General features: G+C 40.1%; 1 protein-coding gene across 1 annotated transcript in view; it reads left to right on the top strand.

The window, feature by feature from the left end:
• Nucleotides 1–14,001, top strand: part of ryr3 (ryanodine receptor 3) — a gene marked incomplete at its 5' end in the record, with an annotated part of 98,360 nt that overhangs the window by 9,940 nt on the left and 74,419 nt on the right. Inside the window, 2 exon segments of the mRNA XM_084031277.1 lie at nt 2,859–2,978; nt 7,421–7,525. Of these exon segments, the coding sequence (XP_083887403.1) occupies nt 2,859–2,978; nt 7,421–7,525 (225 nt within the window).

The following is a 14,001-nucleotide window of genomic DNA, read 5'->3' as shown; positions in this document are numbered from 1 at the left end:
GGGTGGGGTCGGGTTGGGCGAGGGCAGGGTCATGTTCCCCCGCTCTCCACTTGGAAGCTGGGGAAAGCAGCCACCCAACCTCCTCCCGCTGCAGGCCAGGGCCCTATACATAGTACTGATGCTGCTCTTTAACTGTCTAGCAGATGGTCACACTGCTGCTGCAAGGATCACTTTGCCTCAGATTCACCGGATTCTCTGGCTTTGAATCAAGTCAGGGGTGCAGAGACAGAGACATAAAGTGTCTTCGGAGAGTGTCTTGGCTGTTGGCTACACACGGCCGCTTCATTAGTTGTTGAGATCCGGTCGCAGCGAGTTTTAGAAGAGAACACCACTATCTATCCATTCTTGGCATTAAACGCCTCCAACTGCCTTGTCTCTTGAGGCTGTATTTATTTAGAGCCGCTGGCATCATCATCCATTCCGCTCTTTCTCCCGTTGCTTCGCCGCTCGGATGACTGGATGGCATCCGGTCTACGTAGCCTCTTGATCCCAGTACAACTCTGGCCACTTCTGCTTGTAGAGCTGCACTATCAAAGAGAGCAAAAATCAACTTTTGTGCGTCTGAGCCTTTCAGTGCGGTTGTCAATTTAGTTGAAATTCAACTATGCGTGAATGTGTGTCGCTGCTCAGCTTTCAGCGCAGTGTTTTAGTGATGGGATCTATAGAGGACTCTCCATGTCTACATCTCGTTGAATTAATCACATTTACAGAACAATTTCTCACAAAAAAATCAGCTGTTAGTAGTTCCATGATACTTAAAAGAGGCATGCCACATACACACACGGACAGAGCATGCCACTAATGTGCCAGGCCCCCTGCTGGTTTCATAAGGCCACCACCACCACAAACAGCTGAAAAGAAAGAGGTGTATTTACTCGATTTTAAAGAGGTGACAAGTCTTCAGTCATCCCCTGGCCATATTGAGTTTCTCTATCTGTAGCCCGAAACAAGCTGTGTTTGCTCCATCACACAACTGCCGGGAAGGCTGCAGCAGGGACTCGGAGCCAGCCTCGATGCTTTCTGCCATCGGTAATCACCTTCCTGAAGCTCAGAATTTGGACATTTAAAACGCTGCTGGTTTGGACTGATGTGCCAGCTCGGCCCCCTCATTCACTTCACTGTGACATTTAAATCTACAGTTCTTCACTTCCAGTAAATGTACTCTATTTTTTCTTCTTTTTTTACTGCCCCATTACACAATAATAATGTAATTATATGAGGTGTTTGTTGAGTAACACCAACATATAATAAGAACGCTGTATATGAAAAAAAAAGAGATGGACTTTAGGCTGCAAAAGACCGAACATAGAGACGCTCTGGTCCACAGAGGATTCCCTGTCTGTGTCACCTTTGCCTCTCCTGTCGCCTAGCAACCAGCTGCAGGTAACAAGAAAGAGCATAGAACAGGTAACTCACACTATATGATTAAATATGGAGCCAGTGATCATATATAATTGTTTTTCTTTCATATAATGATGGAGGATGTTTCACCGCCGGCGCCATCGGTGTACGATATATTTCAGCGTCTCCCACTGTTGATGTGTTGACAGTTGATTAAAATCCGATCGTCAATGGCACACAATTAATCGCAGGATAGGTTTGGGCAGTAAAGGATCCATCAGTTGATCCGGGACAAGAATGCCGCATTTGAAGGAGACTTTGAAATGGGTCAGCCTTGTCACAGTCGCTGTGACGCGTTCAGCCTTCAAAGGCCGCTGAATTGGGACACATAAAATGTCCTTTTGAACTTTTACGTCAGTTGAAAGGGATTGCAAAAATCTGTCCTAATTGCCAGAAAATTACTCCGGATTTATTTAAAAGCAACCTTTTTCTCTTTGATTTCGTTTCCATCTGTACAGCAGTGTCAAATAACACACGAGAAAAACAATTATTACGAGAGACGGTGGTGAAAAAACGCCTGAAGCTGGAAAAAAAAAAACCCCTCTTAAATCATTTTCATCACACAGGATTCTGACCATGCAGGGGGCTTTTACTTTGTGATTGCACCAAATCTTCTAGTCCTGGCCCATTGTTTTGAGATATTGTCAGGGTCTGTTATCTCGCCGCCTGAGTCTGTGGGTGCTGTACAGCCTGTATCTAAATCTATTGAATTAATACTGCCGTGAAGAAGGTGGGAGCCAGAACCATGGCAACCATCAGCTCAGATTAGTGTGGGACGTGAGTTGGCAGGAGACACACACACACACACACACACACACACACACACACACACACACACACACACACACACACACACACACACACACACACACACACACACACACACAGTACACAAACAAATCAATATCATTTGTGTGTGTTGCCAAATGGAGCCAGACCCTCTCGACCCTGACAGATACAGATGTTCATTTATTGGTTCCGCTCATTGAATCGAGGGTTTCCTCTCTCCCACAGAGATACCAAAGACTGCTTAACAAGCTTAGAAATGATATTCCTCAACGCTCGTTGTTTTTCTTTTCTGCTGCTAAAATGGTCTGTTTGACAACAAGATATTTCCTTTTTTGTCATATATCAAATAATATATCAAAACACACTCTGCATGTGGTTAACTTATTTTAAATGACCAAAACATGACAAATAAATGTGGAATAAATGCATTTTCTCCCTGCATGTCTTCTGACTGATTTATATTACGTTGCTTTTGATCTGAAAGCGTCACGAGCTTGCATAAGTCAAAGGCGCATTTCTGGGTGTCAGTTTAAAAACAACTTATGAGGGCACCATGAAAAGCAACAAATCTGAGCCAATACATTATGTTCTTCTTGTCCCATCTTATTTTTTTTTTAGATAGGTCACTGACCAAACATTTTTGGCTTTAACGCTCCTCTCTCTGGCAGGACGACGAGGTGGTGCTCCAGTGTGTGGCCAACATCCAGAAGGAGCATCGCAAGTTTTGCCTGGCTGCCGAGGGACTCGGAAACCGAGTGTGCTACCTGGAACCCACATCCGAAGCTAAGGTGAGGAAGGCACACGGCTTTATTGTTGTGTTGCAGATATTGTGAAGACACGTGAAGTGTGTGGCTGAGTTTGGCATCAAACTGGCAACCACATAAAGAATATTAACCACCTTAAAGTTGAGGCACAACTCTGGAGATGCTTGCTTCCGAAAATACTTCTAACTGCCATCTGCAAGCTGAAACCACAAAGATTTTTCTTTCTTTTAATCTAATTCTGTGTTGTTGCGGTGGTTGCCAACCTTATTCATCTTTTGTAACCACTATATCCCTATTAGTTAGCTCCAGTAAGCCTTTTTCAACACCACTGACCCTGTTTTAAATGTCTTGCTTCTAGTACTTTTAGTGGATTAAATATATTTAACACAAATAAATATTAATTTCATTATTTTATACATTACATACATGACAGTCATGTATGTAATGTTTGCATCAGATATTTGTAGCCTATATCACTTGGAGTGGCTGAAGCTGGATGTTTAAAACCATGTATCCAGAACAGTTGACTAATTATTTCAACCGTTACTTTTAGCTAACTATTTCAACTCTTTAGTTATAAACATTTATCATCCAACACTTTTAGCTATTTGAACTGTTTATCACATTTAGCTAACCTTACCCACCATTTAGCCTTAGTCCTACTTTTAGCAAAGTACTTAATACTTAACGTTTAAATATTTGAAAAATGTATATTTTATATATTTTATAAATGTATTTCAACCACTTTATCATCACTTCAGCTAACAATTTAAACCTTTCTGCATCACTTGCTTAGTCTCCTTATCACAACACAAGGTCTTCAGGTGTTAGAGGAGCTTAAATGTGTGGTTATTTTTTATTTTTTCACAACTACTTGAACTATTCCAGGTATCCCTGGCAACTGCACAGGTGCCTCATGGGGGGAATCAAGGTGTGAGTGGACAGCCAGCAGGTTGAAACAGGAAAGCTCCTTTCTTGATGAAATGAGGATTTACAAACATTTCATATCCAGCAGAGGCACTCCTGAAATGTAATTAAATAAATGCAGCTTACTTAAATTAGCCCAGATATGAATATTCAGAAATCAATTAATTTTCTGAAAACTAGACATGTGGTCTCATTCATTGTTTAATCAAAATCCGGGGGACGATGTTTACTTGATGAAGTGTGACAACAGAAAAAGTGTGAGCTATATTAGCAGGTCTATCTCTGTTTGGCTGTGGTTCCTCCACAGACAGTGTTCATGGAGCCAGTTATGGATCAAGTAGTTATTTCTGTACTGGTGCATCCCAGTGGTTGGTCATGGGGCCCAGGCAGACAAAACAACACAAATATAACAAGGGGATGTTTCACCACGTTAGTCGGTAGTTTCTTATTGTGACTGTGTGATGACAATTTGCATTTTGCTGCTTGCCAACAGCTGTCAGTACTCTGCTACATGCCTCATTAATCTTCTTTTTGAGAGGACAAACACGGTCTTCCAAAAAAACAGACATGTTGAAATGAAGCAGATCGTGTTGTCTTTGGAGAATATCTCGAAAGATAATTGTTGTTTTTTTTGTCAGTCAGTAACACAGATCTACACGGGAACAACAATGCAGCCTATATATTTACACTGATGGTCTTATCGCTGTTTTATTTTAGGCTTCACACTTACTTTGTGTCAGAGCAATAATCACACGATCACAAACGAAAAACTCTCCAATGCCAGAATGTTTATGAGCTGTGCATATCAGGTAAAGCCTGGTTCAATTCAGCCACTCAGCAGTAAGAAGCAGTATAAATTTGAGCCTTGTTGGAGTTGGAGAGCAACACCTTGCGGAGCTCTAGGCAGCCCATCACGACACCTCTCACCTTGGGTACTGGTGACAATGCTTCGGGCCTCCTTGGGGGTGAAATGTGGCTGAGTGTCGAGAATGATGGCTGTGGCTTGGCACGAGGCGGGGGGGGGCTGTCATAGCCTGCTGGCAGATCTCAGATGTTGACACCTCATTTCCTTCATGAAGCCCGGCTGCTTGCTGCTGCTGGTCGGGATAAATTAGATCAGATTTAAACAAGACTTCTGAGGCATTTTTTAAGTATGATGTTGCTCCAAATATGTACTACCATCACTGATTGTACGCTAAATTTGAATATTCAGGATGTAAAATACCAGCTTAGAATTAAGGAAACTTCTATTATATGTAGTTCATAATGCCACTGGAGTGTATATTAAAACAACTCTATATAAACAACAGTGCCCATGCTCTTTATAATGAATTATATTTCACATTTAAGAGCATTCATTTGAGCCTTTTATCAAGGGGAAGTTAATGGGATTCATTGAGAAGATGGAGAAAATCATTTTTTATCACTTTGATTTGATCTCTTTTTAATAGCTTGCATGCGATGCCAGACTCTAGACTATTTGATCTCTTGAAAGATCACTTTACTAATTTTATCGGTTATATTATTGTATTATATAAGCACCCTGCAGCCTTTCCAAAGCCTACTGTGAGCATTAACGGTCTCTTTTATTCCCAGACACACAAAAGCATTCAGTATGTCTGCCCAGGCAGAAGTATGATAATTGGAATATTGGCTGTGAAAATTTCATAAAAGGTATAGGGTCTGCAGCAGGTCATCACTGTGGAAGGTCGTATGACATCACAGAGGTAGCTGCGTGATGTCATGTCACATGCACACACAGTGGTGTTGGAGGTTCCCATGCATGTTTGTGTTGAGTTACAGAATAGCACCCTCCTCATTATCATCCAGCAGCACTCCCCTGCGCTCACATTTCTAACTCCACTGCAGAGGTCAAGGGTCAGCTGGTTGTGTTAGTGAGTCAGGGCATACACCCAGCACCTTTAAATCATTGCCTGCCTTCTTCTGTGTGTTGGGGAGAGGTGGGTAGCATTCGATGTGAAACTGGCTGTTGTTGTGAAAAGGAGATAAACAGTAAATAATATTAGTGTCATTCAAAGAAAGGAGGGTGTTATTAGGGTGTTGTTTTAAAGTGTTTTTAAATATGCTGTGGAATGCTGTCTAGCACATCATAAGGTTAATGAATTTTTTAGTCTATGACAAGTGGACGCAAGTAGTGAACACGTCCCCAGATCTGCCGTAGAGGACTACTTTTGAGAAGCCAGTCATTTAGCATCAAGCAATCTCAAAAGCACCATTTGTATTCTTCAGCATCCTCTTTGCATTTGCTGTTTTGAATTCCAGATTTTGTTTAATCATCGCAGCAGGCATCAGAAATGTACAGACAAAGCTTAAAGAGTTTGCTGAAATGAGAAGGCAAATCTGAAGCCTGTTGTTGCAGGAACCAAAACAACCTGGTGTGTTGAGGAACGGGGCCGCGCCAAACTAATTATTTGTCATTCCAGCAGCAGGCTGCACACATTTTGACAGTCCTCATAATCCCCAGCCGCTCGTTAGCAACACACCGCGATGGGAAAGAGGTTGCGAGTCATCAGAACTTCTTTATGAGCACCATTACTCACCGAGCAGTTTAATCTTTTCGTTTGTCTCTTGTCACAGATCGTTGCCTGCGATTCATTTAATAACACACTTCTGCTGTGGCAATATTTAGTAAATATGAGAATGCAGATACGTGCATGTGTCTAATTAATTCATTAATTATATTATTAATAATTAAGTTTACAGTACTACTGTTTTTAAGTCAATTTAGTTTAATTTCTTTAAGATAGATAAAGATAAATAGCACATAATGAAAATTGCTGTCAAACAGATCGCAGCAAACCTGAGCTTCAGAGTAGAGAATAAATAGAGGCTCCAGAATTAAATTTGAGGTCATGTTTTGTTGTCCACACTCGGCTGGATTTGATAAATGAGAAAAGTCATTCTACATTTTTTTTTTAATTAATTGCCGTGTCATAACAGGTGTCTGGTCCATCTGTATGTGTCAGCCCTGTGATAGCCTGTCCACGGTGTAACCCGCCTTCCCCCGATGTCAGCTGGCATTAGCCAACCGCCCCTCCCCAACCCGCGACCCTGAATGGGATAAGCAATAATGCACATAATAGATAGATGGATAACATAACGAGCATCTGTTTGGAGCTACTTTTAGACTGACACTACAATTTTTATTCAGGCCACGCGTCACACTTCACAGTCTAACAAACTATGTGTGTCAACATCTTGATAAATAGATATGATTCTGACTTTCTTCTCAAATTTCAGGTTTTTTGTTGTTGTTGTTTCAAGTTTGCTTCAATTTTTTCTGTTACGTAAGTCATGTCAAACATCTGAGTTCTGTACATCATTAGATGTAGAAAAGCAGCATATGCTCGAGGCTATACAGGTAACATAAAAGGGCAAAACCAGAGTCAAGGAGAATAAACTCCTGGCACATTGTTTTCGTACCCAGGAGAGGAGCCGTACTTTGCTCCAAACACCTTGTCAATGCCTTTTCAACTAATGTTTCTTCCCCTCTGTCCCTTCGTCCTTTCATCCCACAGTATGTTCCTCCAGACTTGTGTGTTTGTAACTTTGTGTTGGAGCAGTCCCTGTCGGTGCGAGCCCTGCAGGAGATGCTGGCGAAGACTGGGCAGAACAGCGAAGGGGTGAGTACTTTCATCCTTCCCACAAATCAGTCTAGATTACCAGTAGCACTCTGTTGTAGAATTCCCATGAGGTTTTAAAAAAAGGAAACATTTCAGTAACAAGTCTGACACTTTCTGCAATATTGCCTTTTAAAAAGTGTAACTTGAATATTGATCTTCATAACTGTTTTCCAGTTAACATAATTTAGCAAACGGGATATTCATTAAGTGAACTTGAGAATAAATACCTCTCCGGCAGAGCAGTTACAGTACTGGAATTACAAAAGCACTTAGAGGCAGCCATGGGGATTTTACTCATGTCCTCAAAATTATGCATTCGAATGCTGTTAGGTTTTTTCGAGAACATAACCTTCACAGAAGGAAGGAGGCAGAACGTCAAGCCTCTTTTAATGTCAGACTGGCAAAAATCAAGGAGAAATCCTATACAACATTTATTATTTAAGTAATTGAATTGTAAGATCTAACAAAATTGTATGCTGACAATAATTTGCAAATACCTGTTGGCTCTTCTGACAGGATGTTCTTCTTCCCCACTGAGAGAAACTTACATCAATGGTCACCTGCAAAAAACAAATCATCTCTTGCTTAATAATGACTCAAATTACAAAGTTACTTTTTGTGACATCAACAGCTTGTTTTGAAGGTACAAACATTTAAGCACAAGTGGCTGATCCACTAATGTAATAACTATTATTTCTGAGTACTCTAATGCATTTATCATAACACTGTATGTAAATGGATGAAAACCTAAAAACGAGAATCCTCCCTTCACTGCATCAAATGTTGCTGGGTGAAAGATGTCAGTCTACAGTAAAAAAAGAAAAGAAAAAGTTGCTTAATTACTCATCAAGAGTGTGATTATTTTGCATAATATTCCTGGACTAAATGTTACTTTGAAAAAGGAACATGGGATTAAATCCCAAGAGCAAAGTCAACAGACCACATCTATGCTCTGGACTACTTCAACACTAAGAACCGCGTTTGAATTTGAAACAGAAGCTGTCTCTTTTTCCTTCTCTGCAACAATTTCCTGTTTTGCAAAAAGAGATCAGACAAAAATAACAAAAGGCCGTCGGGGGTCAAAGAAAGGGGGGGGAAGTGATCTGTGACTGCAGTGCTGCATCCACAGCCTCCTTTCTCCTCAACCCCCGCCGTCTTTATTTACGCTAAAGTGTGAGTGCCATCCTCCCAGCTCCGCTCCAGTTCACTTGACATGTTTTTAAGAGGGCAGGTAAGTAATCTTTGATCGGGCGGAGGCTCTGTAGTGCCACGGGGGTGTCATCGCCAGGCAGTGAAGCAGTCCGTAGGCTACGTGGGGGACTCTAGACTCAGATGCTCATATTCACTCATGCTGCTGCGCTCCAACAGAGTCATTTCATGTGTCATTTAATCAAATGGCCCAGCCCTTCTAGATGCAGAGGGGGAGGTCAAGATATAAGAAGGGATGGTGTATCATGTTTGGATGGATTGCTAATATGTTTTTGGTAAAAACAAAGAGAAAACAGTGCTCAATTCTCACATGTGGACACACAAGAAACTGCTTGTTAGTTTGTTTTCCCCATCACTGTTCCTATTGCACATGGTCTGTGTTGATTTTGATAGTTCCTCGATTGACGGGGCCAATTATTACTATTGACAGTATGACAGTATTGACAGTAGACCTGTATGTAGGAACAGAGATGACAAAGCTATGGTTGCATGAAACATTGTGCAGTAAAGTGTGCAGAAACCAGCATTACGGTGCTGTTTGGAAGATGAACCGAGTACAAAATCCCACAATAGTAGTGCAAGATAGCCCGAACTGTGCCATGTACTGGATGGCTCTGGCTACCGCTGCACTTTCATGCACAACATAGCCTTCAGCACAGATAATTCTTTAAGTGTTTTATTTTGTACACCGCTTGGGTCCTCTCCAATGCGGCCTGCATTGCCATTAGCCTGGGTAGCAGATTTGTTTTGTGCTCACAAGTGCAACATTGTTGGCTGGCCTTGTTTGGCAAGACAATGTGATGTTGGCTGGAATACAAACTCTCTGTTAGCGGGGCTAATAAATCACCCTCCTCTTTCTGCTCCAGGACCCATTCCCCCCTATTGTTGCTCTCAGATTTGTGTAATTGACTGCCATACAAACCAATAACACATTCTTTTCATCTGTATTTGTGTGTTACTAGAGTGCTGACCATGACAAGTGGGTAGGTCCATCAGTTCGTCCATCCATTATGTTGTCAGTGTGCATGACTGGCTGCCAAACACAAGGGTTTGAATTTCCGGCACTTTCACTGTTTCTCGATTTCCATAAAAGCTGCATTTGTAGTGCAGCATTTAGTTTAAAATGCCCATGGTAGGTACTGCAGATAGATATTAAGCTAATGGTAATACATATCCATTTTTCCACCTCAGCACGTATCGTTGATATTAAATGATATTAAAAAACACTTAGATTCCCTGGATAGTAATTTAAGCTTTCACCTCGTCATAGCTCAACATATTCTCCTTCCCTCAGCCAGCCTGGAGACGATCAATAAGCTTGTCACAGACGTCTCTGAACTTTTAAATTATGACAGTCTTGAAATGGACATCCCTCTGTGCTGTCACCTTGTGCACAGGAGTCAACTTCAACTTCATCGCATTTGCTTCAGCCATTAATGATCCCGTTTTTGGCTTTCAGGGCACTTTAGATTCAAGCCTTAGTAGTACGCCTTATGTTATTTACTGAATCTAAATGAAAGGATCTGAAAACCCCACACGTTGGCAGTAATCTCACTTTGTGGTTTGGGTGTGCTGCTCTGTTTTCTCTGGGTTTGGACTCTAATTTTGGTTTGTCAATGAGGTTTATGGGTAATGACACGAGGAAATGTCCTGAAATCAGTTTTGATTTCGGAGTGGACACACACACTACTGTTGAGCAAAGCCGTAGTAGATGATTTGAGGATTATTTATCTGTTCTTTATAAATCTTGCACAACTTTTTTCCCCTTTCACAGTACATCGTATTTTGATGGACTATTATGAAGTAAATATAAACAAACTGAGCACAATCACTGTGTCATCATCCAAATCATTTGAAGGACAGGGCATTGAATATGTACATGAGGATCAATATATCAGATGGTGCTTAGCAAATGGATCTAGTAAATAAATAAAGTACATTGACAAGATTTAGAACAGGCAAGAAGTGTGTCGAAGTAATTTATCAAGTATAGGCTAAATGCCAAACACTTTCTGCTTACAGTCTTTTTTATTAACAGTTTTTTCAAAGCTTTAACACTTTTGGCACAACTTACCACACCCCAACATAAACAGTACCATTTTGACGTACTACTATTTTTTTCCCTGCTACTTTTTAGACTAATACTCGACTACAAATCAGAGGCAAATATTGTACTTTTTAGTCAACTACATTTATACTTAATACTTGAGCTAATATATATTTATATATTCATATATATATATATATATATATGTTTATATATATATTAAATATATATATATATATTTATATATTCATATATATATATATATGTTTATATATATATATATATATATATATATATATTTATATTTATTTATTTATATACGTACATATATTTTAAATATCGTTTATAATAAATTAATTACATTTTCAAGCTACCCAGCACTACATTGAAATGTAAATGTAAAGTCAGCCCAACCTTTACCAGCGGCAACACACACTACGGCAAGATAAAAACAATCCTAACAGGTGGCATAGATGACACAAAACACTTGGCGTGATGAGGTCACGGAAACGCTATGTGGACCTATAACTGCCGGTACGTCAAATCGACGAACTTGGACGATGTTTATTTTGTGAGTGACGCAACCGTTTAATTTATAATTTAAGTGCTTTGTCTGTAAAGTTGGTAAAGCGCAGCCCAACTGTGAAGAATTATTCACGTCGACGTCGCGGCGTGTATAACAATGGAACGGCACGTTCTGGTTACGTTATGATGCGTTACGTCTATTATGCTAGCTTATTAGACACTTGATGCAACACACCGTTAACATTACCCAACTAGCTACACTCGATAGAAATACAAATAATATATAAACCCTAACTCCATTACGACGCTAATTTTTGTTTAACTCAATGGTGATTTCGATAGAATGTGTTCTGCTCTTCTAGCTAACTTAATGTATTGGTAAAGTGAACAGGAATATGATTCCATAGTGCCACACCTATTTTTAGCTAGGTGTAACGTTAGCTTAGCTAATCCGGCAACAGTGTAGAGTCCAGCCCTTACTGAACTCTCATTAATTGCTGCTGAGAAATTAACGTAATTTACCTTTGCTTTCTCCATATTTTACTGAGTGCCTATGATGAGTTCTTCACTTAAATGCAAAGCTTTCCACAGATGTAGCTAATAGTTAGGGACTTTTCTAAAGCTAAAGGGTACATTTTGGAGTCAGAGCTAGCAATCTAGCATGACACAGGATGATTTTGGTGTCTGGCTATGTCCTCCTGATTTGACAGAAGATGTAGATGTGAGCCAATTCAAATTTCAAAGAAGTCTTTAGGATTAATATATAATATAATTAATTATATATATATATATATATATATATATATATATATATATATATATATATATATATATATATATATATATATATATATATATATATATATATATATATATATATAAATATATATATGCATATAAAATCATCTGCACAAACTCTCTGGCTTTGTTTCACAACACAAATGCACTCCCAGTAGAACGCTGTTTTGGATACAGTACTTATAACTAGAGGGGCAAGAAACCAAAGGTCACAGTTCCTGGCATTGATGTGTCAGCATGAGAGCAGGCCTGAAATGCAGGCTGGGGCTCTCTCTCTCTCTCTCTCTCTCTCTCTCTGTACCCCCACCCCTCACTCCCAGCTGTTGCTGGATACTCTTCCCATTTGTCTTTTGATCAAACTTTGTTTCCTTTTTTGTCTGACGTACAAGCCGTCTGGAAGAGACTTGGTAGCCAAAAAAGAATTGGCTTGGGTTCAAATTCAAGGGACAGTTGTGAGTTCCGTTTAGGGTCAGTTTAAATGTGACCACTTATTAACGCTGACAACTAGACAAGAAAGAGTATAGCCTCCATGTGTTGCTTATTGGATGAACACGGCATTGTGCATCGCACTGGTTAGCACAGTGCCTTTCCCGAGCTCTGTACTACAAAGCCAGTTCAACCTACCTAGGGTCTCTTTTGGTCATTGTGCTTAACTAACCCAAACAAACGCTTTCAAGCGGTCCTACAACAGTTATTGACTCAATACAGTGTTTCCCAATCTGGCTGTAAGCGCGTTCACATAGAAGTGCTGGTGATTGCAGCATATGACCAATCGCAGACATGGTTAAGTGTTCTGTCAGCACAGCAGCATATTTTACAAAGAGCAAATTATGATATTAGACAAATATGAAGTTAAACACATAATCCAGGACGGAAGCAACACAGCTGTTTAGGGCAGGAAAGACAGCTGGCAAAAAAATCACTGTAAATTAATAGGCTTGTAATATATTTATCTTTATTATCACTGACTGAGTAGATCTGACTATAATGAGTATTCTGTTAATGATTTGCTTGAATGTATTCTTGTTGAATACAATAGGCCAGAATAGAATATACATTATTCATCCTGTTGGAGAAACTGGTGTCCAAGAGAGTTTTAGCTTTTTTTCAGCTGCAACCCCGGTGGTGTGAAATTTATAATAATTTATAATTTAGTCTTATTGTGGTTATCCAAATGTTATTTATGTTGCTGTAAGATTTCTGCTCATTGCTTCTCAGGTCATTTTGCATGCAGGAGATCAAACTTCTTTTTTCTTTTAAATGTTGTTTTTGAAAGGCTACACCAAGAAATATGGAGTGAAGCTAAATATGTCATCGGATCTATCTTTTTTCCAATAAATTTTGACTTTTGAAAAACAGAAGTCTGAAATTATCCTACGCAGCCACCACTGTAAACAAACTCAGTTTAGTATGCTAGTCCGTTCATTTACACATTAACAGTCAGTAATATTTTTGCCAGCTGTGCTTTCGGCATTCAGTTTAAAGGAGTCATAACCTGGTTTTATACGTATCCAGCCCCCCTTGGATCGCTTTGGATCAATTCGTAAAACTTATTAGAAAAAAAAAAAAAAAATTTAATCAAACATTGAGCTTGTTCTGACCCTTTTTCGTACCGCGATTTTATCACGCGAGATTACGCGCGAGGTTTTGACTGGTCCGGATGTGCATTGTATAATATGTAATGAGGCGCGCGTTGATTCGCCGCAGGAAGGACAGAGCCGGGGGGGCTTGCCTGCATGCAGACTCCAAAACATAAACAGCCCCCTGTCATGGCGCACACACTAAATGACGAACCTTACGGAATTCAGGCATTTATGTACGAACCAGAGTCGGAACCCGAACCGGAGAGTGAAGAGCCAGAGACGGTTGAAGAGACACGTTTACAGCAGGACGTCAG

This window comes from Eutrigla gurnardus, assembly GCF_963514095.1.
Source record: "Eutrigla gurnardus genome assembly, chromosome: 16".
Taxonomy (NCBI): domain Eukaryota; kingdom Metazoa; phylum Chordata; class Actinopteri; order Perciformes; family Triglidae; genus Eutrigla; species Eutrigla gurnardus.
Note: the sequence above shows the minus strand (reverse complement) of the source record. Positions and strands in the feature narration are given on the sequence as shown.